At 57.7% G+C, this 22,172-nt stretch overlaps 2 protein-coding genes across 2 annotated transcripts; one reads left to right on the top strand and one right to left on the bottom strand.

The window, feature by feature from the left end:
• Positions 1–1,082: 1,082 nt before the first annotated feature.
• Positions 1,083–16,446, bottom strand: NRTN (neurturin). The gene is made up of 3 exons (XM_065652788.1): positions 16,383–16,446; positions 3,196–3,457; positions 1,083–1,630 (listed from the first exon to the last, which is right to left on the bottom strand). Exons 2-3 carry the CDS (start codon positions 3,428–3,430, stop codon positions 1,182–1,184), a joined length of 684 nt encoding a protein of 227 aa, XP_065508860.1. The 5' UTR covers positions 3,431–3,457; positions 16,383–16,446; the 3' UTR covers positions 1,083–1,181.
• On the top strand, positions 15,810–17,026 carry LOC135999269 (basic proline-rich protein-like). Its single transcript, XM_065652840.1, has 2 exons — positions 15,810–15,863; positions 15,968–17,026. Exons 1-2 carry the CDS (start codon positions 15,810–15,812, stop codon positions 17,024–17,026), a joined length of 1,113 nt encoding a protein of 370 aa, XP_065508912.1.
• The last annotated feature ends 5,146 nt before the right edge of the window (positions 17,027–22,172 follow it).

Here is a 22,172-nt window from a genome sequence, read left to right as displayed (position 1 = left end):
CACACCGTGCATGAAACACACCCCATAATGCACGCTGTGTGTGCAGAACACCCCGTAATGCACACCGTGCATGAAGCACACCCTGTAACGCACACCGTGTGTGCGGCACAACCCGTGACGCGCACCACGCGTGCAGAACACCCTGTGACGCACACCGCGCGTGAAACACAGCCCGTAACACCCACCGTGTGTGCAGCACGCCCTGTCCAGTACCACACAGCACCAGCACCAGGCCATACACTGCAACACCCGCACAACACCCTCCGCGCACAAACACAGCCCCTGCGCGATGCCCTGGCGTGTGTAGGACCCCCAACACACAACGCGCGGGGCTCGCAGCGCACGCCGCACATGCCACCTGTCACCTCTGCCGCCTGTGGCACACCCTGTGCAGGGGACACCCTGTGCAGGGGACACCCGCTTTGCAACCCGTTTTGCTGGTAACACAACTGTACGTCTGACATAGCGCGCCCCGTCCCCGCCACACACCCCGAGTGTACGACGTGCCCCGTGCCTCTTGCACACCCACTGTCACCCTCCTGGGGGACTAACAGGGACCCCCAGGCCGCCCCGGGGGGGACAACAACCACAAGCAGCCGTCACCACTCCAAGAACCAACAGCCGCGTCGCTAGTCCTGTGCAGCCAGCACGGGCTGTGCCAGCGGGACGGTGACACCACGGGACGGTAATGACATGGGACAGAAACACCAAAGGTAACGCCGTGGGACGGCAATGCCACAGGATGGTAACACCATGGGACGGTAACACCACGGGGCAGTAACGCCACGGGATGTTAATGCCACAGGACGTCACACCACGGGATGGTAACGCCGTGAGATGGTCATGCCATGAGACAGTCACGTCATGGGCCAGTAATGCCATGGGATGGTAACGCCATGAGATGGTCACGCCACGGGACGGTCACGCCACGGGACGGCAATGCCGTGGGACGGCCACGCCACGGGACGGTAACACCACAGGACGGCCACGCCATGGGATGTAACACCACAGCACAGTCACACCACGGCACGCACGAGCAGCTCAGTCTCTCCTCCTCCACCCGGAGGTCTGGGGCCCGTCCCTCTCCCCCGCCGCAGCCCCCGGTCCCTCTCTCGGTGCCAGCGGGTTTCGGGGCCGGGACATCGCCTCTGCTCCCGCTCCTCCCGGGGGGCCCCGGCCCTTCACACGCAGCCGCACTCCTTGGCCGAGAGCTCGTTGACCGTGTAGTAGCGGTTGTAGGCGTCCAAGAAGGAGACGTCGTCGTCGTAAGCCAGCGGCCGGCAGCACGGCCGAGCCCGCACCTTCTCCTTCTTGATCCTCCTCCTGCTCCTCATGCTCTTCAGCGAGAGGTCGTAGCTGCGGACGGCGGCCTCGCAGGTGCCGCTGCAGTAGCGGAAAAGCACCGTCTCGTCCGACTCGTAGCCCAGGCCCAGCTCGCTGACGCTCACCTCCAGCTCCTTCAGGGCGCAGGGTTTGTGGCGCGCGCGGGCGCGCTTCCTGCGGCTGCCGGCGCGGGGGAACAGCGGCAGCTCGTGGCCCCCCGAGTTCATGGCCTGGCTGTAGCGCTCCACCAGCGCCGCGATCAGCTGCCGGATCTCCCCCTCCGTGTAGCTCTCCAGCAAGCTGCTGTCTGCAAGAGAAGGGGCGGACGTTAGCGGGTGTCCCCTGGGGTGGTGGGTGTTACCTGGGGTGGGCGGCCGCCCCCCAGGATGGAGATACCGTGGGGTGAAGGGATGTCCCCCCGCATGGAGGTCCCCTGGCCAGGAAGGTGTCCCCAAAGACGGAGAGCCCCCGGGGTGGCACGTGTCCTCCAGGATGGAGGTTCCTTTAGGGCAGGTGGATGTCCCCCAGGACGGAGGTCCCCCGGGGTGGTGGCCGTCCCCCACATGGATGTCCCCAAGGACAAAATTGCAAAATCGCACAATTCAGCCCCGTGTCGCGGCGGCGCGCGGCCGAACCGCAGCGTCTCCCAGCAGCCGCCCGTGAGACGCGCACGAGGTGCCTGAAGGCTTTAAATCCCAAACACCACGACCGGGGATCCCAAGGTGGGCTCAGGGGTGGCCACAGCAAAAAGAAACCCCAAATCTGCCTTTTTCCCCCTTTCCCCCTTCTACCTTCTTTTCTTTTTTTCTCCCCACCAGCTCTCCCCTGCCTGGCGCTGTCCCAAACAGCCCCTTCCACTGCACAACATCGAGTGCACGCTTAAAAATCAACTATTTTGCGGGACCCCAACGGAATCCTGCCACGCTCATGTTTTCCAGGTGGCTGCAACCGGCTGGGATATCGAAAGGCCAAAACACCTGCAAAAAGCATCCCGGCAGGAATTAAAGATGCTGGTGCTGCTCTTTGGTGGCATCACCCCCACACGCAAAAAAAAAAAAAAAAAAAAAACCCAAACAAAAGTGGAAAAACAGCCACATCCCAAGCAAGAGATGATGCTGCAGAAAAGCTGTGATGGGACTGGGGAGAAATAGCAACAAATTTAATATCTGCACTGGGTCCCTGTGGCTGGGTGGAAGAGCTGCCCCCCAAGACCAGCAGCCCCACGGAAACCGTCCCCAGCTGCCACTGGCAACGTCCAAGTCCCTTTGTCCTAACCCTAAAGCTGGGCTTAGTCCAGTTCGGCACCACGGCAGGCACCGGAAAGACAGAGGAAAGCGTAATTTGACAGCTTGTCGTCGATTTCCAAATTTCAACCCAAAAAGCAGTTCCTCTGGTTTGAATCCAAGCAAACACGCCGGAGTTTTCGGCGGCTGCCGGTGCCGAGCGGCGCTCAGGGAGCCGCTGACCCCGCCGAGCGGAGCCTTCCCCTCCTTCCAGCTCCCGTTCGACATTGCGCTTTTGTAAAAATAGCGCAGGAATTTTAAAAGAAAATTTTAAAAGCCGTTTGGAGCTTAAAAAGCAGCTTCTTTGTGTTAAGACGAGCTGCTTGCGTTCGGTTTCCCTCCGCGGAGAGCCGACTTTCTCGCACTCAGGTTTGGTGCCCAGCGGCTGCAGTCTTGCAGGACCCCCCCAGCTCCTCTTTAAACACTCCCAAAGGGGATGCACGGCAGCAAGGGAGGGTGGGGGAAAGCAAACGGGGAATAAACCCGCCGGGCTTTGCTCGCGAGCCGGCAGCGCGTCCCGCTGCGGGGCTGGGGCGCGATCCCGCGGGCGCGGGGGGGACACGCACGGTGGGGGCGCAGAGTGGCTTACACTGGGCCAGCAGCGAGCTGTGGCGGCGCAGGGCCCGGGGGGATCTCCGCGGAGCCACCGGCAGCGAGGAGGAGGAGGAGGATGAGGAGGATGAGGAGGATGCCCGTGAGGAAGACGGCGAGGAAGGCAAGGGGCTGTATGTCCGGCTTCCGTTGAACATGTCTCTACAAACTAAAATGGATAACATGGAACTGAGGAGCATCGATGCAATGGCTGCAAACTTCCATACCTTCATCTTAGAGCAAGTCAGAACATTGAAACTCTGCAAAACAGGCAAAACAAATATCCTTGTTACGCGGCCTTCGCCTGTGGGACCCTCACCCCCCCCCGCACGGCTGGGGCTGATCAGCTCCCGCGGGGCCCCCAGCGTCCCCTTGGCTCCAGCTCGTCCCCTCCACCCTCCCGAGACTGGTTTTGCAACAGGGAAACTGAGGCACGGACATACGGTGCAACCCAGGGCTGTGCTGCAAAGGAGAAACGGGCCGTGGCCAGCGAGGGTGGCGAGGGGCCGCTGCTGGCAACGGGGACAACTCAGCGTCCTCGTGCGATCCGTCCCCGGCAGCGCACGGGCTGGCTGGGCGGCTGGAACCCACCTCCGTCCCTGGGGTTCCTCGCACCAGGGACCGATACTGCAGGAAGTAAAGGATGGACAGACCCATGCCACGTCAGCTTGTGACACCTCTTTGCCTGGAGCACCCTCCCTGGGGACACAGAGCCCCCGGCGCTGTCACCGCCCCACCCCGCAGAGCCCTGGGGCGTTCAGTGTCCCCCCAGTGACGAGGTTCGATGTCCCCACCATGATGAGGTTCAATGTCCCCACTGTGATAAGGTTCAATGTCCCCACCACGATGAGGGTCGATGTCCCAACCATGATAATGTTCGATGTCCCCACCACAATAAGGTCCGATGTCCCCGGCACAACTCTGCTCCGACTGCGTCGGGGAACAGGGTCGCGCTACTCGACCGGAGCCCGAATCTGCCCCTCCAGCACACAGATGCGACAGCTCCATCAAAACCAGCCCAAATCATTAAAAACTCCGGAAAAAATTAACAGAGTGGTTGGACCATCCCAGCTTGTGGTGGGACCGTCACCTCAGCCGCACGGATCGTCCGGGGTCAGAACCCCGCAGCCCCTCGAAGCATTAAATAAAACCCGCTGCCATTTCCCTCGCCGGGCCCTTACCTTGCGCCACTTGATTTTCTCCGTCCAAAGCCGGTTGGATCTGGGGGGATTTTACAAGTGACCCTGTGGTGGCCACGGGAATCGGGTCTGTGCTCCCGTCAATGAGCCCTCGGCCATGAAATCCCCATCAGAGTCGGGCTCTGGAAAGCAGCTCGGACTTGCAGCCGCCTCCTGGCCCCTTTTTTTAATTTCAGCTCCTTGCAAACTCCAAACATTTCTCCTTTTTTAAATAAATTTTCCATGGGGGGAAAAAAAAAAAAAAAAAGGAGAGAAGGAAAAAAAAAAAAGCCAACCCTAGTTTAGCAATATCTGCCAAATAGAATTGACCGGGGAAAAAAATATTTATTTTAAAACGGAATTTGACAGGTTCGCTTTTGCTGTTATTGTAGAAAACAACAAGGGCTGCGAATGCTGCCTCCCCGCCAGCAAACCCTTTATTTTACAGGATGCAGATAATTGCACATTAACTGGCAGTAATTGTATGCCCTGTAGGTTACGAGATAATTGTAGAACCCCAGTCAGAGTCTAAATATTTTCAACCGGGCTATAAACAATGCCAAGCTAGAAAAAGAATAGTTTCACCATATAAGGTGAGGTAAAATGGTGAAATCCCGCCGGGGTTCGGAGCGGGGAGCTGGCCGGGACCCGCGAGAAACGGCAGCAAAACCTGCGGCGGGTCCAGGGCTTGCGTCTGGCTGGTGGGAGGGCATGGGGACAGGGATGGGGACAGGGATGGGGACAGAGATGGGGACAGAGATGGGGACAGGGATGGGGACATTGTTGTCCCCGTCTGTCCCCATCTGCTGCTGCTTCTCCTCCACAGAGCCAAGGTCAAGCGGGTTTCCCCAACCCGCAGGTGCTGGGCGGTGATGGAGCCGCTGGGTGCGTTCATATAGAAATTTATCATCGTAATTAGGGCCCTTATGTTCGCGTTTCTCCTCTGAGGTCTGAGCAGGAGTGGGGAACAGGCACCAGAAACGCTCACCGGCACCAAACGCTTCCCAGCGAGGCAGCGGGGCCGGTGCTAAACGCAGAAGGCCTGAGAAAATTGCAGCTCGTTCTTGGAGAGCTTGTAAAATTATTGAAAAATTTGGAAAACTTGGGGAAGGGAGGACTCGCGGAGAAACAGCAGCTCCAGGTGAAGGACAGAGGTGGGGAAGGGACCCCGCGCACGGGGGCCGTGCTGGCTCCCCGGGAGGACGAGCGGCTTTCGGCAGCTGCTGTCGGGGCACTTTGGGAGGGGAGCCGAGCCCGACCCCCATCGCCAGCCCCGCTGCTCCGGGGGGCTCAGCCCGTCGCCCCGCGCCGGGGAGGGAAGGGCTGCAACACTCCATCCATCCACCTGGGAAGGGGCCTCTGGCTTCTTGCGAGCCCAGAAAATTTTAGGAGGGCGGTTGCAGCCTCGCTGCACGTCCCGTAAAAACGCCTCCTATTTCATCAGCCAGCGCTTTTGGCCCCCACCCGCCCACCGGTGACCTTTCAAAAGAGTAAAACGCCAGTTCTGACGTGTGAAACAATCCCAAAAAAATTATTCCGGGCTTTGCCTTTGGTTTCTCTTGCTCTAAAAAGTCACGGACCGCATGTGCCAACCTGCGGCGAAAGCTGCAGTTTGGGGCGGGGGGAAGGAAAAACACGCACAGGAATCGCAGCCGTGACTCACCCGGATGATGTCTGAGCATCTTCCTCGTTTCCACGTATTTTAAATCCATTCCCAGCAGCGATAAATAGTGACACGGGGTTCGACACGTTCTCCTCCGGACCAGCCGCCCTGTTCAGACCCAGGGGGTGCAGCCCCGCGCCTCCCGGGTGCAGCTGTGCGCCCAGAGGTGCCCGTGCCCTGCGATGCGCTGTGCACCTGGAGGCAGCGCTTTGCACACGCGCGTGCAAAGGGTTTGCGAGGAGCTGAAACGGGTGGAACCGGCAGCTGGTGAGGAGCATCTTGGGCCAAATCCTGGCAGGATTTGGGCGCTTGCAGCCACGTTACATCGCAGGGAGGGACTCAGGATCCTGCTGCCTTGATGAAAGGCAAAGTTTTTGCTCAGTTTTTCTTCTGGAGAACAGGCTGAAAGGGCCCATTTTCACACATTCTCCTGGTAACCCATGAACGTGATCACAACCGTCCAGTTGTGCTGGGTCTGCTCCCGAGTGGGAAACTCAGTTCTGCAGGAGAGGACCCTTCCCCTCCGGTCAGCCCCAAACCAGCCCCATTTCCTGAAGAACTGAGAATTTCAAGAAAAAACCCCAACAAACAGCAGCGCAACCACCCCCCATGGCTCAGTGTGGCTCCTGCTGCAGGTCCTCCCCAAAACCCCTCTCCGAGCATCTCCTGCCTCTCGTCTTTCTTTTTGAAGGGGATCCAACAAATCCAGCCCGTGGCCCTAAATAAACTTTTCCAAGGCTTGATCACCCTCGCTGTTCAGCAAAATAAAGTCAATTGAACCTCATTTCTAGTCGGAGGTTTTTTTGCTTTAGCTCCCAAGCGTGGGTGTTTCCACTGCCTGTTACTGCTCAATCAAAACCCAGCGATCCCTCCCTGCGGACGCACCGCCTTTGCTCACAGAAATGGAGCATTTGGGGTTTCTCGGACTTCCCTTGCTCTTCACACTCTCGGTTTTTCTCATAGCTATTATTTTTTTTTCTAACTCATTCCCAGTTTTTCAAGCAGACCCTTAGGATTTGTTTCCGATATCCGCCGACTCCGTAAAGCCTCAGCTCCTGGAGTCATGAGATAAAGGAGGAAAAGCAGAGTTGCATTTTTTTTTTTTTACCCTGAATCCTTGCTGGAGGGGAAAGGTGGAGATGCGAAAACTTTCTATCCTGAAGCTTCAAAGCCCAGAAAGCAGAGAACCCAAAAGACATTATAATATGTGTCATTAATTTTCAGTCGATTCATGCTTCCGGGCATTGATTCATCATTCTCAAGCGCTCAGCCTCAGCCACGCCGCAAGAATGGATGAGGCCATGGAGCGGCCGAGGGTTTCTGGCAACACAAAACCACTTGGAAAGACAAAAGCCTTGACAGGACATCAGGGAGAGCTTCCACCTGCCACACACTGTTTATTTTAGTGCCTTACATGGGAGCCAAACGGCTTTGAAATCCCGGTTCCTCATGACTCACCCTGCAGGAATTAAACAATTTCCATCCAGGCTCATGGGGAAGCGGCTCCAGGGGCGGCTGAAACGCGGCTCCTCCGGCAGCAAACGCCCGGACCCGCTCGGGGGACGGTCCCGGAGGGGATGGGGGCGGCAGAGTCCCCCAAAATTACAGCAAGGTCCGGACATGATTTTTGGGGGAATTGACCCCCCCCAAGAGCATCGGTGCGTCTGATGCCCCTGACCAAGGCGGATGCTGCACTGAGAGTATCAGATGCTGCAGCGGGATGGTCCCTGTCCCAGGGTCAAACCAGCCCCGAAATGGCAAAACTGGCCCCAAAATGGGGAGTCTTAAAAGGAAAAAACACCCAACAAACCCTGATCTGAGTTAACTGTTGGATTTTCCTGCTCTTTTGGCAGTGAGTAGGTGCATAAAGGAGGGGAAGAAAGACAATGTCCCCATCTCCAGCTCTGCTCCGGGGACATGGAGCGTCACCATCCCCGGGCTGGGGCCACACGGCAGCGTCACCCGCGTCCTCGCCAGCCGCTGTCCCACAGCTGCACATGCCCAAAGCGGCGACAGCCAGGACGTGTCCGACGGCCAGGACGTGTCCCACGTCCCGCCGCGCTGGCTCGTCCCTGCGCCGCCTCCCTCCCCTCCCCAGCTCTCCCCGTAAGCAAAACCAGAGCGGAGCGCGGGACACATGGTTCTGCTTTGCCTGAGTGAAAACCAGCCCAGCACGAGAACCTCCGAAGCTCTTCCCACAGCCCCGGCTCCCCCCGCAAGGGGACGAGCACAAACGAGGCAGCCCCCTCATCCCTGGGGTCCCTGATGCACCCCGGTTCCTCCAGGAAAAGCCTTTTGGGGTGACACCAAAGCCCGTCCTGGCTCAGCCGCTCGGCACAGCCCTGGCGAGGACACGGTGATGGCAGAGCCGGTCCCAGACCCGCGGGGTGGTGGTGGGGAAACGGGGTTTGGCCGGGCGGGGGGAGCATCGGCGCTGCCAGCAGCACGGGGAGCCCCTCGGCTGAACACGCCAGCCGTCGGCAAGCTGCGCCGTTCCCACGCTGACATGACATTTACGTTCGGGCTGAATTACGGCAGGTTTGGTTTACATCTCTCCAAACAGCTGGGTAAAAAAACAAAAACAAAAAAACGCCGACAAACCACGCACAACCTCATCATCACCATAAAAATAATAAGAACAATAAGTCCCCCCCAAGCCCATGCGACAGCGCTGAAGCGTTTGCTGGGGTGTGCACCCCACGGCGATGCCGGGGGGCGGTGGCCACGCCGCGGCTGGACAAGGAGGATGTCCCGGCTCCGCCGCGGCCGGGATGCTGCGGCTCAGCGTGGGGAGCAAGGCTGGGGTGCAGCTTTCCAGCCCTGCTGAGCTGAGCCCGGGTCGTTGCCATCAGACGGAGCAGCCCTGCGCTTGGTCCCATCCCTATTCCCACCGTTACCGCAGCGTGGACCTCAGCTCCCACCACCCAGCACCCGCCCCAGAGCGGGGAACCCGGCCACCCTGGGGGGTGATGCGTCCACCCCCTGGGAGGCAGCGCCGGTGCCTTTGATTCCTTCCCCAGAGCTCCCGTGCGGGTTTTCATGTTATTAATTAACAAGAGATACGCAGCGGGTGCCCGGAGGGAGGAATCCGCGGGGATTTCTGCCGCCCTGTCCTGCCAGGTTCCTGTTAGGCCTGGCTCAGCCCTGGCTGGGCTTGGCTTATCCCTGCGAGGGCAAACAAAGATGCTGCTTCACACCCTGCCCACCCCATCCCTGCCCATCCCACCCCATCCCTGCCCATCCCACCCCATCCCTGCCCATCCCACCCCATCCCTCGCCAGGGGACAACGGATACGCAGCTACAATATAAATCAGCATTAAAAAAGAAAAAAGCGGTTTAAATGCAGCTCAGGGACACCTGGGAGGTGCCCGCAGGGAGGTCTGGGGACACCCAGCCGAGACCTGCACCCCAACACCTCTCAGCCCAGCAGTTCTGCCAAAAAAATAACAGAAAAACATCACATTTTGGGGGACCTCTATTCCTCTTCCTAGCCAAAATAATTAGCCAAAGTGCTTAAAAATCCCAGCTGGTTGGACATGGGCAATGTGGTCCCTGGATCACGGTCCCCAGCCCGGTGGCTCCATGTCCCTGCTGACTCCAACGAGGTGCGACTGCTTCGCCAACGTAGCAAGGCTACGGCAGCCCAAAAACCTTCATAAGCTGATTCAGCTGGTTCTAAGTGTCAGCAAGAGCCGCTCTTTTATGATAAGAGACGAATAATCAGAGAAAAAATTATAATAAAATGATTCAGGATGGCATCGCTTGGAGCATCAGCCAGAGCACGACGCAGAATAACGTCGTAACAGGAAACAAGGTGGGAATAAAAACTGCAAAAAAACCAGCTGATGCAGCCAAATCTCTGTGGAAATGGCCATTTGCTGGTGGGCAGAGAAAAGAAAATATATCTTTCAAAATCCTACCAAACCCAGGATGCTTTCTGTAACCTTGCAGGAAATCAGGGATATCTGCAGCCAAAAAAAAAGCACAAGCAAGACCCGCCCAGCACCGGGCACCCATGGGTGCTGCTGTGCCAGCAAACAGCGGCCGCATCCACCACCCAACACCGTTTCCCCAGCCCAAAATTCCCCCCTCATGCCAAAACCCGAAGTCTGAACGTCATTTTATTTTTTTCTGGAGTGACAAACCACCCCCCTCACACACACTAAATAACCGCACGATGCCAAAAAGGGTGGTTTGTTGGAGGAAACTAATTACTGTGGCTTGTTTGAACAATCCCAGTGCCTCGGGAAATAGGGTTAAAAGCTTAAATTTTGGCAGTGAGATGGAACCCAGGCCCCAGATGTGCTTTCCTCTGGGCCAGTTTCGACACCGCTGGTATCTGTGAGCTGCCACGGGTGCACTGGGGGCAAAAATCTCCTTTTTTCCCCCAAGAAAGTAAAAGCCCTTGGTGGCATCCAGGAGGGAAAACCACAACAGAGGCCAGAAAAGCATCCACTTCCCCCACGTGGCGGCTTCGGCTGCTTTCACCTTCCCTGTTTTCGGGGGTTTTCCTTCTTTGCAGACTTGGCCAGCGTTGCAACACGCTCCAGCAGCCCCAGATGCCATGGGGGGTCACTGTGCCGCAGCGTGCCTCAGTTTGCCCTTTGCAAAAATGCCCTCGGAGCACAACGGTCCTTGAAATGCTCCATGTATTAATTCCCCGATTTTTTTTTCCAGGGCACCCGTGGGAGCAGAGTGACCACCTGTGGCTTTTCCACGTGTTTCGGTATTGTCCCTTCAGCTCCCACCTTCATAACTCCCGTCCTCATCTGCAGAAAAATAAGGGTCAGATCCTGCCCTAACTCAGCATCCCTGCAAGCAGGACAAGAAAAAAAAGCTGTTTTGGGGGCAGGATGGGGGAGTTACAGCCCCGAGGTGACCCGTGACGGATGAGCATCCATCTGCATCCCTCAACTGCATCCCTCAACCACATCCCTCACCCGCATCCCAACCAAGAAGCGCAGGTGATACCGATGCCACCTCCAGCCCAGCAATGGGAAATCTCCTGTATCTTCACTCCCTTTTTTCCCTATATATATATATTTTTTTTTTTTTTGCACAGGAGGAGCCGGCTTGTCAAGGCGCCCGCCGGGGATTACAGTGCTTTGCTAAAGGGCAGAGAGACCCGAGAGAGGTTTGCAAATCCAATTTGCACTAAACCCTTCCAGTGGGGTTTGGACGGTGCACAGACTAATATCGCATTAGCGTTTACTGCCCGAGCACCGCAGCAACTGCCAACACATTGAACGACTTAGTGCTGCTCCAGAGGGAACAAATGAGAAATTCCTCCCGAGACAGCAACAGCAGTAGAGTGGGAATGGAGATTTGGGATGGAAGAAGCTCAGAACTGGATGGTGCTTGGGATAAAGAGGGCTGGAGATTACGGGAATCACCACGGGGTCTCCAAAAGGCAGCAGGTCGGATCACCTGGACCCGTGCACGCAGAGATGCAGACAAGGTGGTGCAGCATCGCGCCGATGCAGATGCTCAATTCCCCCGAGAGTTCCTGTCGCTGCAGGGAAAACCCACTCGGGATGCTCTCAGGGACCAGAGGCTTTCTGCAAAAGCTTCCAAAAAAGCCAAGTTCTGTCCTTCAAACTCTCTGATTGCACCCGAGTGATCCCGGGACGTCGATGTGGGAGAGCTGCAGAGGCACTGTCCTTCCCACCCTTCTACCGCAACTCCTGATCCAATCAAACTTGTGGATAAGAGATCAGGATTGTTTTCCAGCCCTGAGCAGATGCTGCCATAAAACATTCTTTGCAACCCAAGCGCGGCCACCCAAATCCTGCCCGTGCTCCTGCGGAGGAGCCGACACCGGCAGCGAGGTGAGGGCAGGACCGCGGGGCAGTCACAATCTGCCCCTTTTCTGCCCCTTTTGCACCTTTCCCAGCCCCAGATGCTGCTGCGGGACCCACCGGTGCTGCTCGGAGCAACAGGAAATTAAAGGAGAAGTTGCTGGAAGATACCGGCGCAGCAGGAGGAAGGATCCAGCGAGAAGATGGATTGCTGCGGATCTCCTCTCCCGCTGCGTACGGGAGCGGAGCCGGCAGGCACAGAAAAGCCCCACATCCCGCCGTCCTCCCCAGATCCTCGCTGGGTCCCTCAGCCTTTCCTTTGCCCCTTCCCACTGCCCGTGGGCACTAAACAGGCACGTCCCCCGCAGTGTGGGGCAGTGGGGCGATGCTGCTGGTACCCAGCCCAGCCCGGCTGGGCGCAGCATCGCTGCCGGCCGCCGCCTCCCGCATCCTCCTGCCACGCGCGGTGGCTTTGCTGCTGGCACCGTCCCTCCCAGACGGCTCCGCGGAGCTGCTAAGCCTCAAAAATGTGCTCTTAATAAGCCAACACCACTTAACGAAGACAACAGCTGCTCTATTAAACCAGAAGCGAGCCGCTCCTTGGGGATACCCAGGAGGGGTGGGATTGGTGTCCCTGGGTGGGACGCAGCACCTGCTCAAGGGGGTGATGATATATTGGTTCCTATCCAAGGTTTTGGCCAGCTTTGGCCTCCCCCATGTTGCATAAGGGCTTGGCATCCCTGTCTGTCGTGGGGAAGGCAGCAGAGAGGGAAAACCCAAAAAGATAATTAATAGAGTAGAGTAGAGTAGAACAGAACAGAACAGAATAGAATAGAGCCACAGAATAGTTTGGGCCACCTTCACCAAGGCAAATGGCCCCGGTGTTTTATAGGGGAGGGTCAGGGGGCAGCAACAACCAGCAATAAATACACACTGTGCTGCCAGCCAGCCCAGTCACAGCACAGCCAAAACCAACATTATTAAAGGCAAAAAAGCCACCACAAACCGTGCAGAAGCCCATGGCCTGGTCTGCGACGCAAGCGCTGCTTTTGCGAACAGCTCTGCCATCTGAGCGAGACGCGGGGACGCCAAAGTCAAGATGAAATCAAGGGGCTCCCTGAACCCGGAGCCCCGTTACGGCAAACCCCGCAAACACGGACCTTGCTCACAAACAAACTCCTTGTCCCGCACCGGGCACCACCAAGGAGAGCTCATGGGATGGATTTATCACCCCTCTCTGAGCACCATGCAGCTAGACTCCCTGCGCTGCAAAAAATTGCAGAAACAGAGGAAAATGCAATTCCTGCCTTGAATTATTGCATCCTGAGAGTGATGCTAAAGGAGGATCTTCCCCTCCTGGGACATGTCCTGCTGTGCCAGGGCTGCGGGGGATGCTGGTCCCTCGGAAAGCCGCCTTCCCCAGCGAGGGTGGGCAGGCTGCCCTCCTGCCTCCTGCAGCCACCAGCCATCCCTCGATACACTCGCTTTGGACAAAGTTCAAAGGAAAACATTTCTGGTGGAAAAAAAAAAAAGTGGTTCCATCAAAATCAAAACACTTCATGAAAAACAGTGTTGATGCGACTGACATTTCTTATTAGGGCACTGACACGCTGACGACGCGGCCTTTGAACAGCAGCGGAAGGAAATGCTTTTTTGTCATCATTCGAGAACACCGCGGCGGCAAATAGATTGTTTCAATTTAGCTCTTTGGATGTTGAATTACAAAGTGAGCCCATTTCGGGTTTCGTGATGAAGGAACGATGGGAATGAAATTGCTCGTGGCATTTCCCTTCCCAGGCGATCGCAGAGGGGGTTGCGTCGTTCCTACGCTCTCGGGATGCTCCTTCACGTGAGAGCATCTCTGTGCCACGCACGGCACAACCAAGGGAGAGCATGTTTGGGTTTCTCTTCCTCTCCTCCAAGTTTAATGTGGAAAGGCTACTCCAGGCTGGTTGAATCCCAGAAAAAAGTTGGGTCAGGTGGGATTTCTCCAGTCCAACCAGCGGAGCTGGCGCAGACAGCTCACCCTGACCCAGGGACAGGTCTGCCCCACGGCAGCACCGCCACGGCAGCATCCCCGGGATGCCAAGCGATCCCTGCAGGGTGGGAGCGGAGGGGCTGGTACCCGGGTCCTCGCCCCATCCCCACGCACGCTGAGCCCCGGGAGCCGCCGGAGCGGGACCACGTGCTGCTGCCCTGGCCGGGCTTAGCAAGGGTCCTGGAAGAGGGATTGTGCACATGTGCTTTAGCTTAGAGCAGCAGTGAAACTGCCTGCGGCACCAGGGGAGAAAAAAGAAAAAAAGAGAAAACCCCACACCAGGAAAGCACGCACGAGTTCGGAGCTGCGCTACGGCAGCTCCTGCGATGGGCACCCACGCGGGGCCCCTGGACCCCCCCTCCTCTCAGCATCTCCCCCTCCGCTGAGGCTCAGCCCCACCGGGTACCACGAGATGCTCTGTAGGAAGGGGCTGATACCAACAGGCAGCTGTCGGCTCTTTGTGACCCCCGAGTCCCCCCTGCATGGCTCAACGTGTCACAGGATGGGGCTCTCCAGGACAGGAACCTGCCTGCCCTGTGTGCCGAGTGCCACTGGGGACAGCCAAGGTGACACCTGCTCTGGCCACGCGACCAGCTGGGCTGTGCTTAGAGCCACATGAGAGGTCCCTTGACCTCAAAAAGTCGATATTGTGAATCTGCAGTGTTCCAAAGGTGGAAATCAACCTTAAAATCACACCCTGGAGCTCTGGCACCTGGCATGGCCATGGGACAGCCCTGGGACGGGTGTTTCGCTGGGCGAGCAGGGACATGGCCGAGCTGTGATTCACGGCTGCACCATGGGAGGGCACCCAGTGCAGCCTCAGCTCCAGCACCACCCAACCCTCCATCAGCACCGGCACCCAGGGGTGCCCACCTCCCAGGACGAAGGGATGCCGGAGCAGTGCCAGGACCTGCATGTCCGCCCAGGATGTGTCACAGCAGATGGGACTAGATTTTCTTATTTACAGCCCGGGGGCTGCACGCAATGAGGCTGGGAAGGTGCTGGGCTCTCTCTTTGCCCTTGCAAATCCTGTGGCCATGCAGCTCAGGAGGAGCCTGGCCCTAGTGCTAAACCCTTCTGCAAAATAGCTGCAACCGTGCACAGACCGATTGCAAAGCAGGAGGAACAGGCCGGTATCCCCAGTGTGCCCACAGCCAGCATCAGGATGCACTGCACCTCCTCTGCTCCTTCCTGCAGGCGAGACAGGAGCTGGACCAGGACTGAGCGAGCACTTGGAGATCCAGCACTATTTAGAGATGTAGAAACGTAGGAAAGTCTCATTTCCCACCCACCCAAGCCCAGCCCTGGACCTGCTGGGGCTGGAGGCGCAGGACGAGCCCGCAGCCTGGCCCTGGCCAGCCGCCCGGTGACACTGAGGATGCTCCTGCGGGGCACTGCCACAGCACAGAGCAAATCTCAGGCACAGCATCGCTGGCTCCGCTCTGCAACCTGGAATCAGTGCCACAATGGGTAGATTTGAGTCTGAACCAGAGGTTCAGTTAAAACCAGCAGCTAAAACCCCACACAGAGAGCCCCCCAGTTCCCTGCTTGATTTCTCTGCCACTTCTGCCATTAAATCTGGGAGCACCCACCAGCGTGGGAGTCTGAATTTGCAATCCCCACATGATCCTGGCTTCAGACCTGGGACTCCGGCACACATCCATGACTGGCACGCCGCTTCCGACAGCCACCAGTCCCTTCTCCCGCTGCGATAAACCATGCCCTCGACCCAGCGCCTAATTGCGGATTGGCTCCCGAAGCAACGATAGGATTTAAATCCGTGCTGGCTGCAAGCTACCATATATGTGCAATAAAGACATCCGAGGTCTAGGTTGTTTTTTTAAAGCCTTCGTACAGACCGCAGCAAGAGTGGGAAATTCCCTCCCTCGACACCGGGGTGAAATTCGCCTCCCAGCCCCTGCTAAGCTCTGGATATGGTTACCACAGCTCGGCAGCAGCCGAAAGCTGGTGGCTGGAGCCAGGAGAAGGTGACGGGGTTGCAGATGCAAGCAGAGCCCAGCCGTAGATCCTTCCGTTTTTTAAAATAATATTTAGACAGGACGCATTTTCCCCCTCTCCTGTGAACAAACAGCACCCTGAGCCGTCCTGGGCCGTGTTTGTGTTTCTGCGTGGCGGGACGGTCTCCAAGTATGAAGCAAACTCCGTCGGCAGCCGCGAAGGCGGCCCCGACACCGAGCGGGACCGGCTCCTGCCTCTGCCCCCGAACCGCATCCTCCCAGGAAGCCCAAAGGGGCCGGTCCTGCCGCGTCTGCGGGGTGGCAGCATCGCACCCCCGGGGCTCGGCCGGGACGCGCGGCCCCAGGCGGGGCGAAAAGAAGCGGCGAAGCCCGGGGCCAGGACCGGGAGCTGCGGGGACGCGTTTGAGCGGCTCCCCCGGGGGAACGGGGCTCAGAGGGAGCCCTGGAGCCCGCCCCGGCCGAGGGCCAGGATCCGTCGCGGGGCGGGCAGGTGCCCGGTGCCGAGCCGGGGCTGCCCGCGGGCCTTACCTGCACGCCGGGCCGGTGCGCGGCGCTCAGCGGCGGCTCCGTGTCGGGGCCGGGACACGCGTGGGGCCGGGGGCCGCCATGGGCGAGCGGCGGAGCGGCTCGGAGCGGCTCGGCACGGCTCGGCTGGAACCCGGCTCGCCTCGCTACGGGGGGGCTCGGCCACCGCCTCCTCCCCGCCGCGGGGGGCGGGTTTGGAACCGGCCCGTTCCCCGGCCCCGCCTCCGCCCGGTCCCGAGCTGGGCTGCGCTCCGGTCCCGCTCCGGTCCAGCCCCGGCCCCGTCCCTCCCAGTGCCGGTCCTGCCCGGTGCCGCTGCGGCTCCCCCGGAGGAGGCACCGGCCGCTTCTCGCAGCGGAGCCGACGGGGCCTGACCGGCCCCGCCCCGCCCCGCCCCGCCAGACCCCCCCGGTCCTGCCCCGGAGCCCCGGTCCTGCTCCCCGCCCCGCTCCCCCCGGTCCTGCCCCGGAGCCCCCGGTGCTGCCCCTGGAGCCGGTACCCGGGGGGCTGTGCGGGCCGGGGGCTTCGACCCAGCGGGAGGCACCGGACCCGCCGGGCTCACCGACCAGCCCGCTCCCGGTGCCCAAATCTCCGCTTGCAGCGGTACCCGCCCCCCCGGCCGCAGGGCGCGTCCTGCCGTGTTAATTGAGAGCATCAATTAAGTCACCTCTCCAGCCGTTCTCAGCAGGGACACGCTGGGGCTGTCAGCGGCTTTGTGGCACAGTAAACTCTAGATTTTTCATCAGGTTTTTTCCCGCACCGGCTTTGCAGACAGCGGACACACTGAGAGTGCGGCAGCATCACCACTCGGGCATGGGACAGGCTGGAGATGGATGGGACAGGCTGGGGAACAGTGGAATGACACCGGGGGACAAAGGGTCTTGCACTTTCTCTGTGGGAATGAAATCATTAGATAGGACAAGGGGTGATGGTTTTAAACTAAAGGAGGGAGATTCAGGCTGGACACGAGGAAGAAATTCTTGGCCCTGAGGGTGGTGAGAGCCTGGCCCAGGTTGGCCAGAGAGGTGGTGGCTGAACCATCCCTGGAGACATCCCAGGCCAGGCTGGACGGGGCTCTGAGCAACCGGAGCTGGTGCAGATGTCCCTGCTCATGGCAGGGGGGGCACTGGCATTCAGGTAAACTGAAACTTTGTGGTTTATGTTGGTCAAAGCTAAAAATCCCAGGAGCACATCACATTCCCCCAAAGATTCTTACTAAATTGCACTTTATCAGTTAAAAACTAATGCTCTTCATATGCAAAGCGGTTTACTTTTCAGTTGCATCATTTTATCTCATCTCAGAGGTTTCTTTTCTCTGGCAACTTCTTAGTTTGCAGAAGAGAAAGAAACAGTTTGGAGAGCCCAGAAATGATGATCTTTCCCAGCCTTTGCTCACATAGAATGGATCCTTACACTTTGTCCTGGCCCGCCAGGGCTTGGGCAGGGTTGGGGACAATGAGGGACCGGGTGACAAACATCCCAGCTCCAAGCTCCTGTCCCTGTACCCAGCTGCAGTGATGCTCTAATATGGCAAAGTTGAGAGAAGTTATTTCTAATAATAAATAAATCCAGGTCAACTATACAGAGAGCAATGTCAAGGAATTTAAATCCCACAAGAAACAAGTTTTAATTTAAGGCAAACGTGGGACTCTGCCCGCTGAAGTGCTGCCATCCCCCAGCTGGGAGCAGAGGGTCGGTCTGGCTGCCCCGGCGTGGCCCCGTCTGGGGGGGACTGGACCCCTTGGAGGGGAAGGGCTGTGGCAGCACCCACGACTGATGCTTGCGCACCTCGGGGATGCTCAAAGAGAGCCAGGGACATCCCCCTCCTTCATCTCTTCCACTTGTCAGCTGTCTCCTCATGGGATAAACACTTCCCCAGCCTCACTCGCCCCCATGCCCTCACCCCGCGGCTGGCAGGACTGATTTAAGTGTCCCCATTGTGGCCGTGGCTCCTTGCAGGTGGGACACTGCAGTCACCTCAGGGATGACCCCAGAAAGGCACTTTAATTTACGGAAAGAAACGGAAAATATCTTCGCTCCTTCTTGTTAGAAGCAAGACGGTTCGTGCTTACCCTGACATCGTTACTCTTCAGAGTTAACAGCCAGGCTGCGGGCACAGACAGCCCCTGCCTCTCTGCGCTCTTGTTTGTAGTGTCTCTGCAAACACTGTGGATGCTGTAGCACCCAGTTTAGAGCTGGGCGAAGCTTTCTGATGCAGGAAACCAGCACTAAGCGCAGACAGGCATCGCTGCAAAGCTCGGCTTACCGACTTCTTTCCATCGTAGCGAAATATTTCACTTAAACCCTCCCTTTCTCCAGCTCCCCGAAAGTGGCATCGGGTTTGTTTTGCGGCAGGTTTGGAAAGAAACGTGATCCGTATTTTCCGTTTGCTGTTGTGTAAGCCGGGGGTGCAGGTCGGGGCAGGCGGCGTGTGCCGGGGGGGACACGACCGTCCCAGCTGGGGCACCCCCCGCACCTCACCGTGGGCTGGAAAGGTTTCGGCTTTCCTGGAAACCATTACAAATTTCACAGAGCAAACAAACAAAGGACGGACCCAAACCAGAATAGTTCCAGTTGGGAAACTGCGAAAGAGAAGCCCTGTTTATACAGATATTTGTGGAAAAGCAGCAGGAAGAAAACAAAGAGTGAAGCTAAGTGACAGGTTGGGGCGTAGTTTAGACGGGGTTTGGGGACAGATTAAAGCCAAGCTCAACCGCCACGGTCCCGTGCTGGGGGCGGCAGGTCTGAGGGGGACACTTGTTGGGTTCAGGAGCCACCTAAAATCAGTTGCTGGCCTCTCCTAAAATTAAAAATAAATACATAAATTAATAAAAAAGCGAGAAGTGCTGAGAAGGAGAGGCGAGAAGCCTTGCGAGGCCCCAGGAGGCTGCGGGTCCTGCAGCATCTCCCAGGCCACGCCGCGCCCCCCACCCAAGCAGAGCTTTGCCCTGCTGGGAACCAGGATGTCGCGCTGCAATGTGGGTGCTGGAGATGCTGAAGGAACCCTGACAAAGAGGCAAATCTGGCTTTGGGAAGGGTGTAAGTGCCCCTACAAAAGCAAAGCGTGCTGGGACAGCCCGGCCAGGGCACAGCTGAGGACATTTGCAGAGGATGCTCTTGGCATGGGGTGTTCAGGGAGGCAACGCTGCAGGAACTGGGACTGGTCTAGCAAGGAGAGGCTTAGCGCTCCCTTAATGGCTGGCTCATCCCTTCTCCTGTCTTCCTAGTGTTTGTTTGTGCAAGTATTAATATGCTGGGATTGTTTTCCTTAGCGCACGTCGGGTCTGGAGGGGTTTGCTGGCGGTCTGGGATCTGGGTGACCTTGTCCCACCAAGAGCCCTTCCCAGGAGGGGTCTATGGAGCCTGGCACAGGGTTGGCCCAGGTCCCCACGGCCCGGGCAGGACCCACAGAGGTGTCCCTGTCACAAAGGCCACCCAGCCCGAGCCCCCAGGGTGCTGTGGGGTGGTGGGACCGGTGGGGCGAGCAGCAAGGACGGTGCTGTCGTTCTTCTCTCCGACACGAGGAGGCTTCACCTTGACGCGCCTGGCTGCTCTGCAGAGCAGCACCGTACCGACACCCTCCCGCTCCGCAACCCGCACGAGGCAACAGCTGTCCTGCCAAAAAGCCAGTAGCTGCTAAACAAACAATTTAATGCAAAACAGCCTCGACAGAGCAGGAGCAAACGTGCCCCAGGAAGCGTCGAAGCCATTACAGAGCCGCTGCAAAGGCACACGATGTTGCGAAGGCTTTGCAGAGTGCTCAGGGAGCGCAGCCTGGTACAATTTGCATCTTTTGTTTCAACTGACGTTTTCCTAATGATGAGTGTAATACGGTGAGCGATATGTAGTTTCTCAGGTGTCTGTCTGTCCGGCTGTCCCTGCAGGCAGCGCCTGCCTGTCTCCACACCTCACCCTGCTGTATCTCGCAGGGTTAGCACCAGCACCTTCTGCCTAAAATCACGAGGCAGTGAAATCCCGAGTGTAACGGGGAGTCTCTGGCTCGTGGGGGAGGTTTGATAGTTGCTCATATTTGGTTTAGCCGTCTCCTCTTGACCAGTCAAGCTTCCCTTGATCCACCTGGGTTTAAACCGATGTCTTGCAGGCTGATGGCTGAGCCCAGCCTGGAGACCTCCCTTGGCTCTTCCACCTTTCTCTGCTTGCAGCTGCAAAAGGAGCCGGAGCAGGATGCACATCTGGATACCTGAGCGCGATGCACATCTGGGTACCTGAACGGGATGCTCACCTGGGCATCCCACAGGGATGCGCAATGACATCTCAGAGATCTTCCTTATGCAAACATCTTGTAAGAGCCACAAAAGGCCCTGGATTCCCACGTCATTTGGCACAGGGAGGGATGCGCTGCAGGTTGACGTTACTCTCGGCCACCTCTTGCAGCCTCGCTCACCCCATCGACCCGCTGGGAGATGATGGAGTCAGTCCAGAGTCATGATCTACAGCAAGAGGAGAAGTTGTGAACCACTGGGATGGAGCGAAAAATGGGAACTGGCCAGAAAATACATGGTACATAATGTCACACTCAAAATCTACTGTGAACAAGTGTCCATAAACACCGAGGGGGGAAATCTAAGCAATTAAGTCATTTCAAATGTCAAATAGCCCATGGACCCCACATTTGGACATGACAGATGAACAAAAACATAGACATTAAAAATTCCTGAAAACTAACAAAGGAACGATGATTAATTTCTCCCTGTTCCAGGGCAATCACATTATATACACACAAAGGAGTCATAAAAATTCCAGGATGACGGAACAAAATCCTTACAGAGCTCCACAGATAAAATACAACCATACTGGAAGGAGCTGGAACAGTCCAGGAAGGAGCGTGCCTGGGGGTGGCTCCTCTAGATCGTGCTGGGTAACACATCATTCCTGGAGGATGCAACTGCAGGATTATACCTGGTGAAAGTTCTGGTGAGCAGGAATGCCACGTCCCAGCTCGAGATGGGACAAATCCTTCTGGTTTACAGCAGCGGTTCCCCCCCGCTCGCTGCGAACGGCCGCACGCGAGACGAGCCGGGCATCGCCCCTGTTGTAAAACCCGAGCACCACGTGCCAAAGGAATTGAGGATGCAGATGCATCGGTGGTGACACAAGCAAGGACGGTGCAGAAGATGGCAGGAAGGAGACACATTCAAGCGGTCAGCGTCTTAGCCCTGCTACGGCCAACTGAAAACTCCTGTTGAGCCCCAGGTGCCGGAGCTGAGCATTCAGGAATGCAAGAGAACGAAGGGATAAAGTCAAATCGTTTCAGTCCAAGAGGGGACTTCTTTCTTCATTTAAGAGAAAGATATTCCAAACCAAAACCACAAAGAAAATATCATTAAAAGAGGCTGCAGTGTTGCTCGGTGACTGTTCCTTGGCTTTTTTTGTGGGATGTTTTTCATCAAAAACGGCTGTGTAGTCTGCAAAATTAATTAAGGAGGATGCTGAGTGGTGCCAGGGGCAGAGGGGGGCTTAGGGGCTGTCCCTGTGGGCCACAGACGCTGAACGAGGAGAACAGCCCCTCTGAGTGCAGCAACCAACCAACTCGGCTCTGCGGTGACGGTCCACAGGACAGGCGGCCACCAGAGACTGGGGTCCCAGCATCTCCAGGAGAGCTGCACCCCTGCAGAGCTGCATCCCCACAGAGCTGCATCCCCCACAGAGCTGCACCCCTGCAGAGCTGCATCCCTCACAGAGCTGCATCCCCACAGAGCTGCATCCCTCACAGAGCTGCACCCCTGCAGAGCTGCATCCCTCACAGAGCCGCACCCCTGCAGAGCTGCATCCCT

This window comes from Caloenas nicobarica, chromosome 27 (assembly GCF_036013445.1).
Source record: "Caloenas nicobarica isolate bCalNic1 chromosome 27, bCalNic1.hap1, whole genome shotgun sequence".
Taxonomy (NCBI): Eukaryota; Metazoa; Chordata; class Aves; order Columbiformes; family Columbidae; genus Caloenas; species Caloenas nicobarica.
This window is presented reverse-complemented; position numbering and strand designations above follow the sequence as displayed.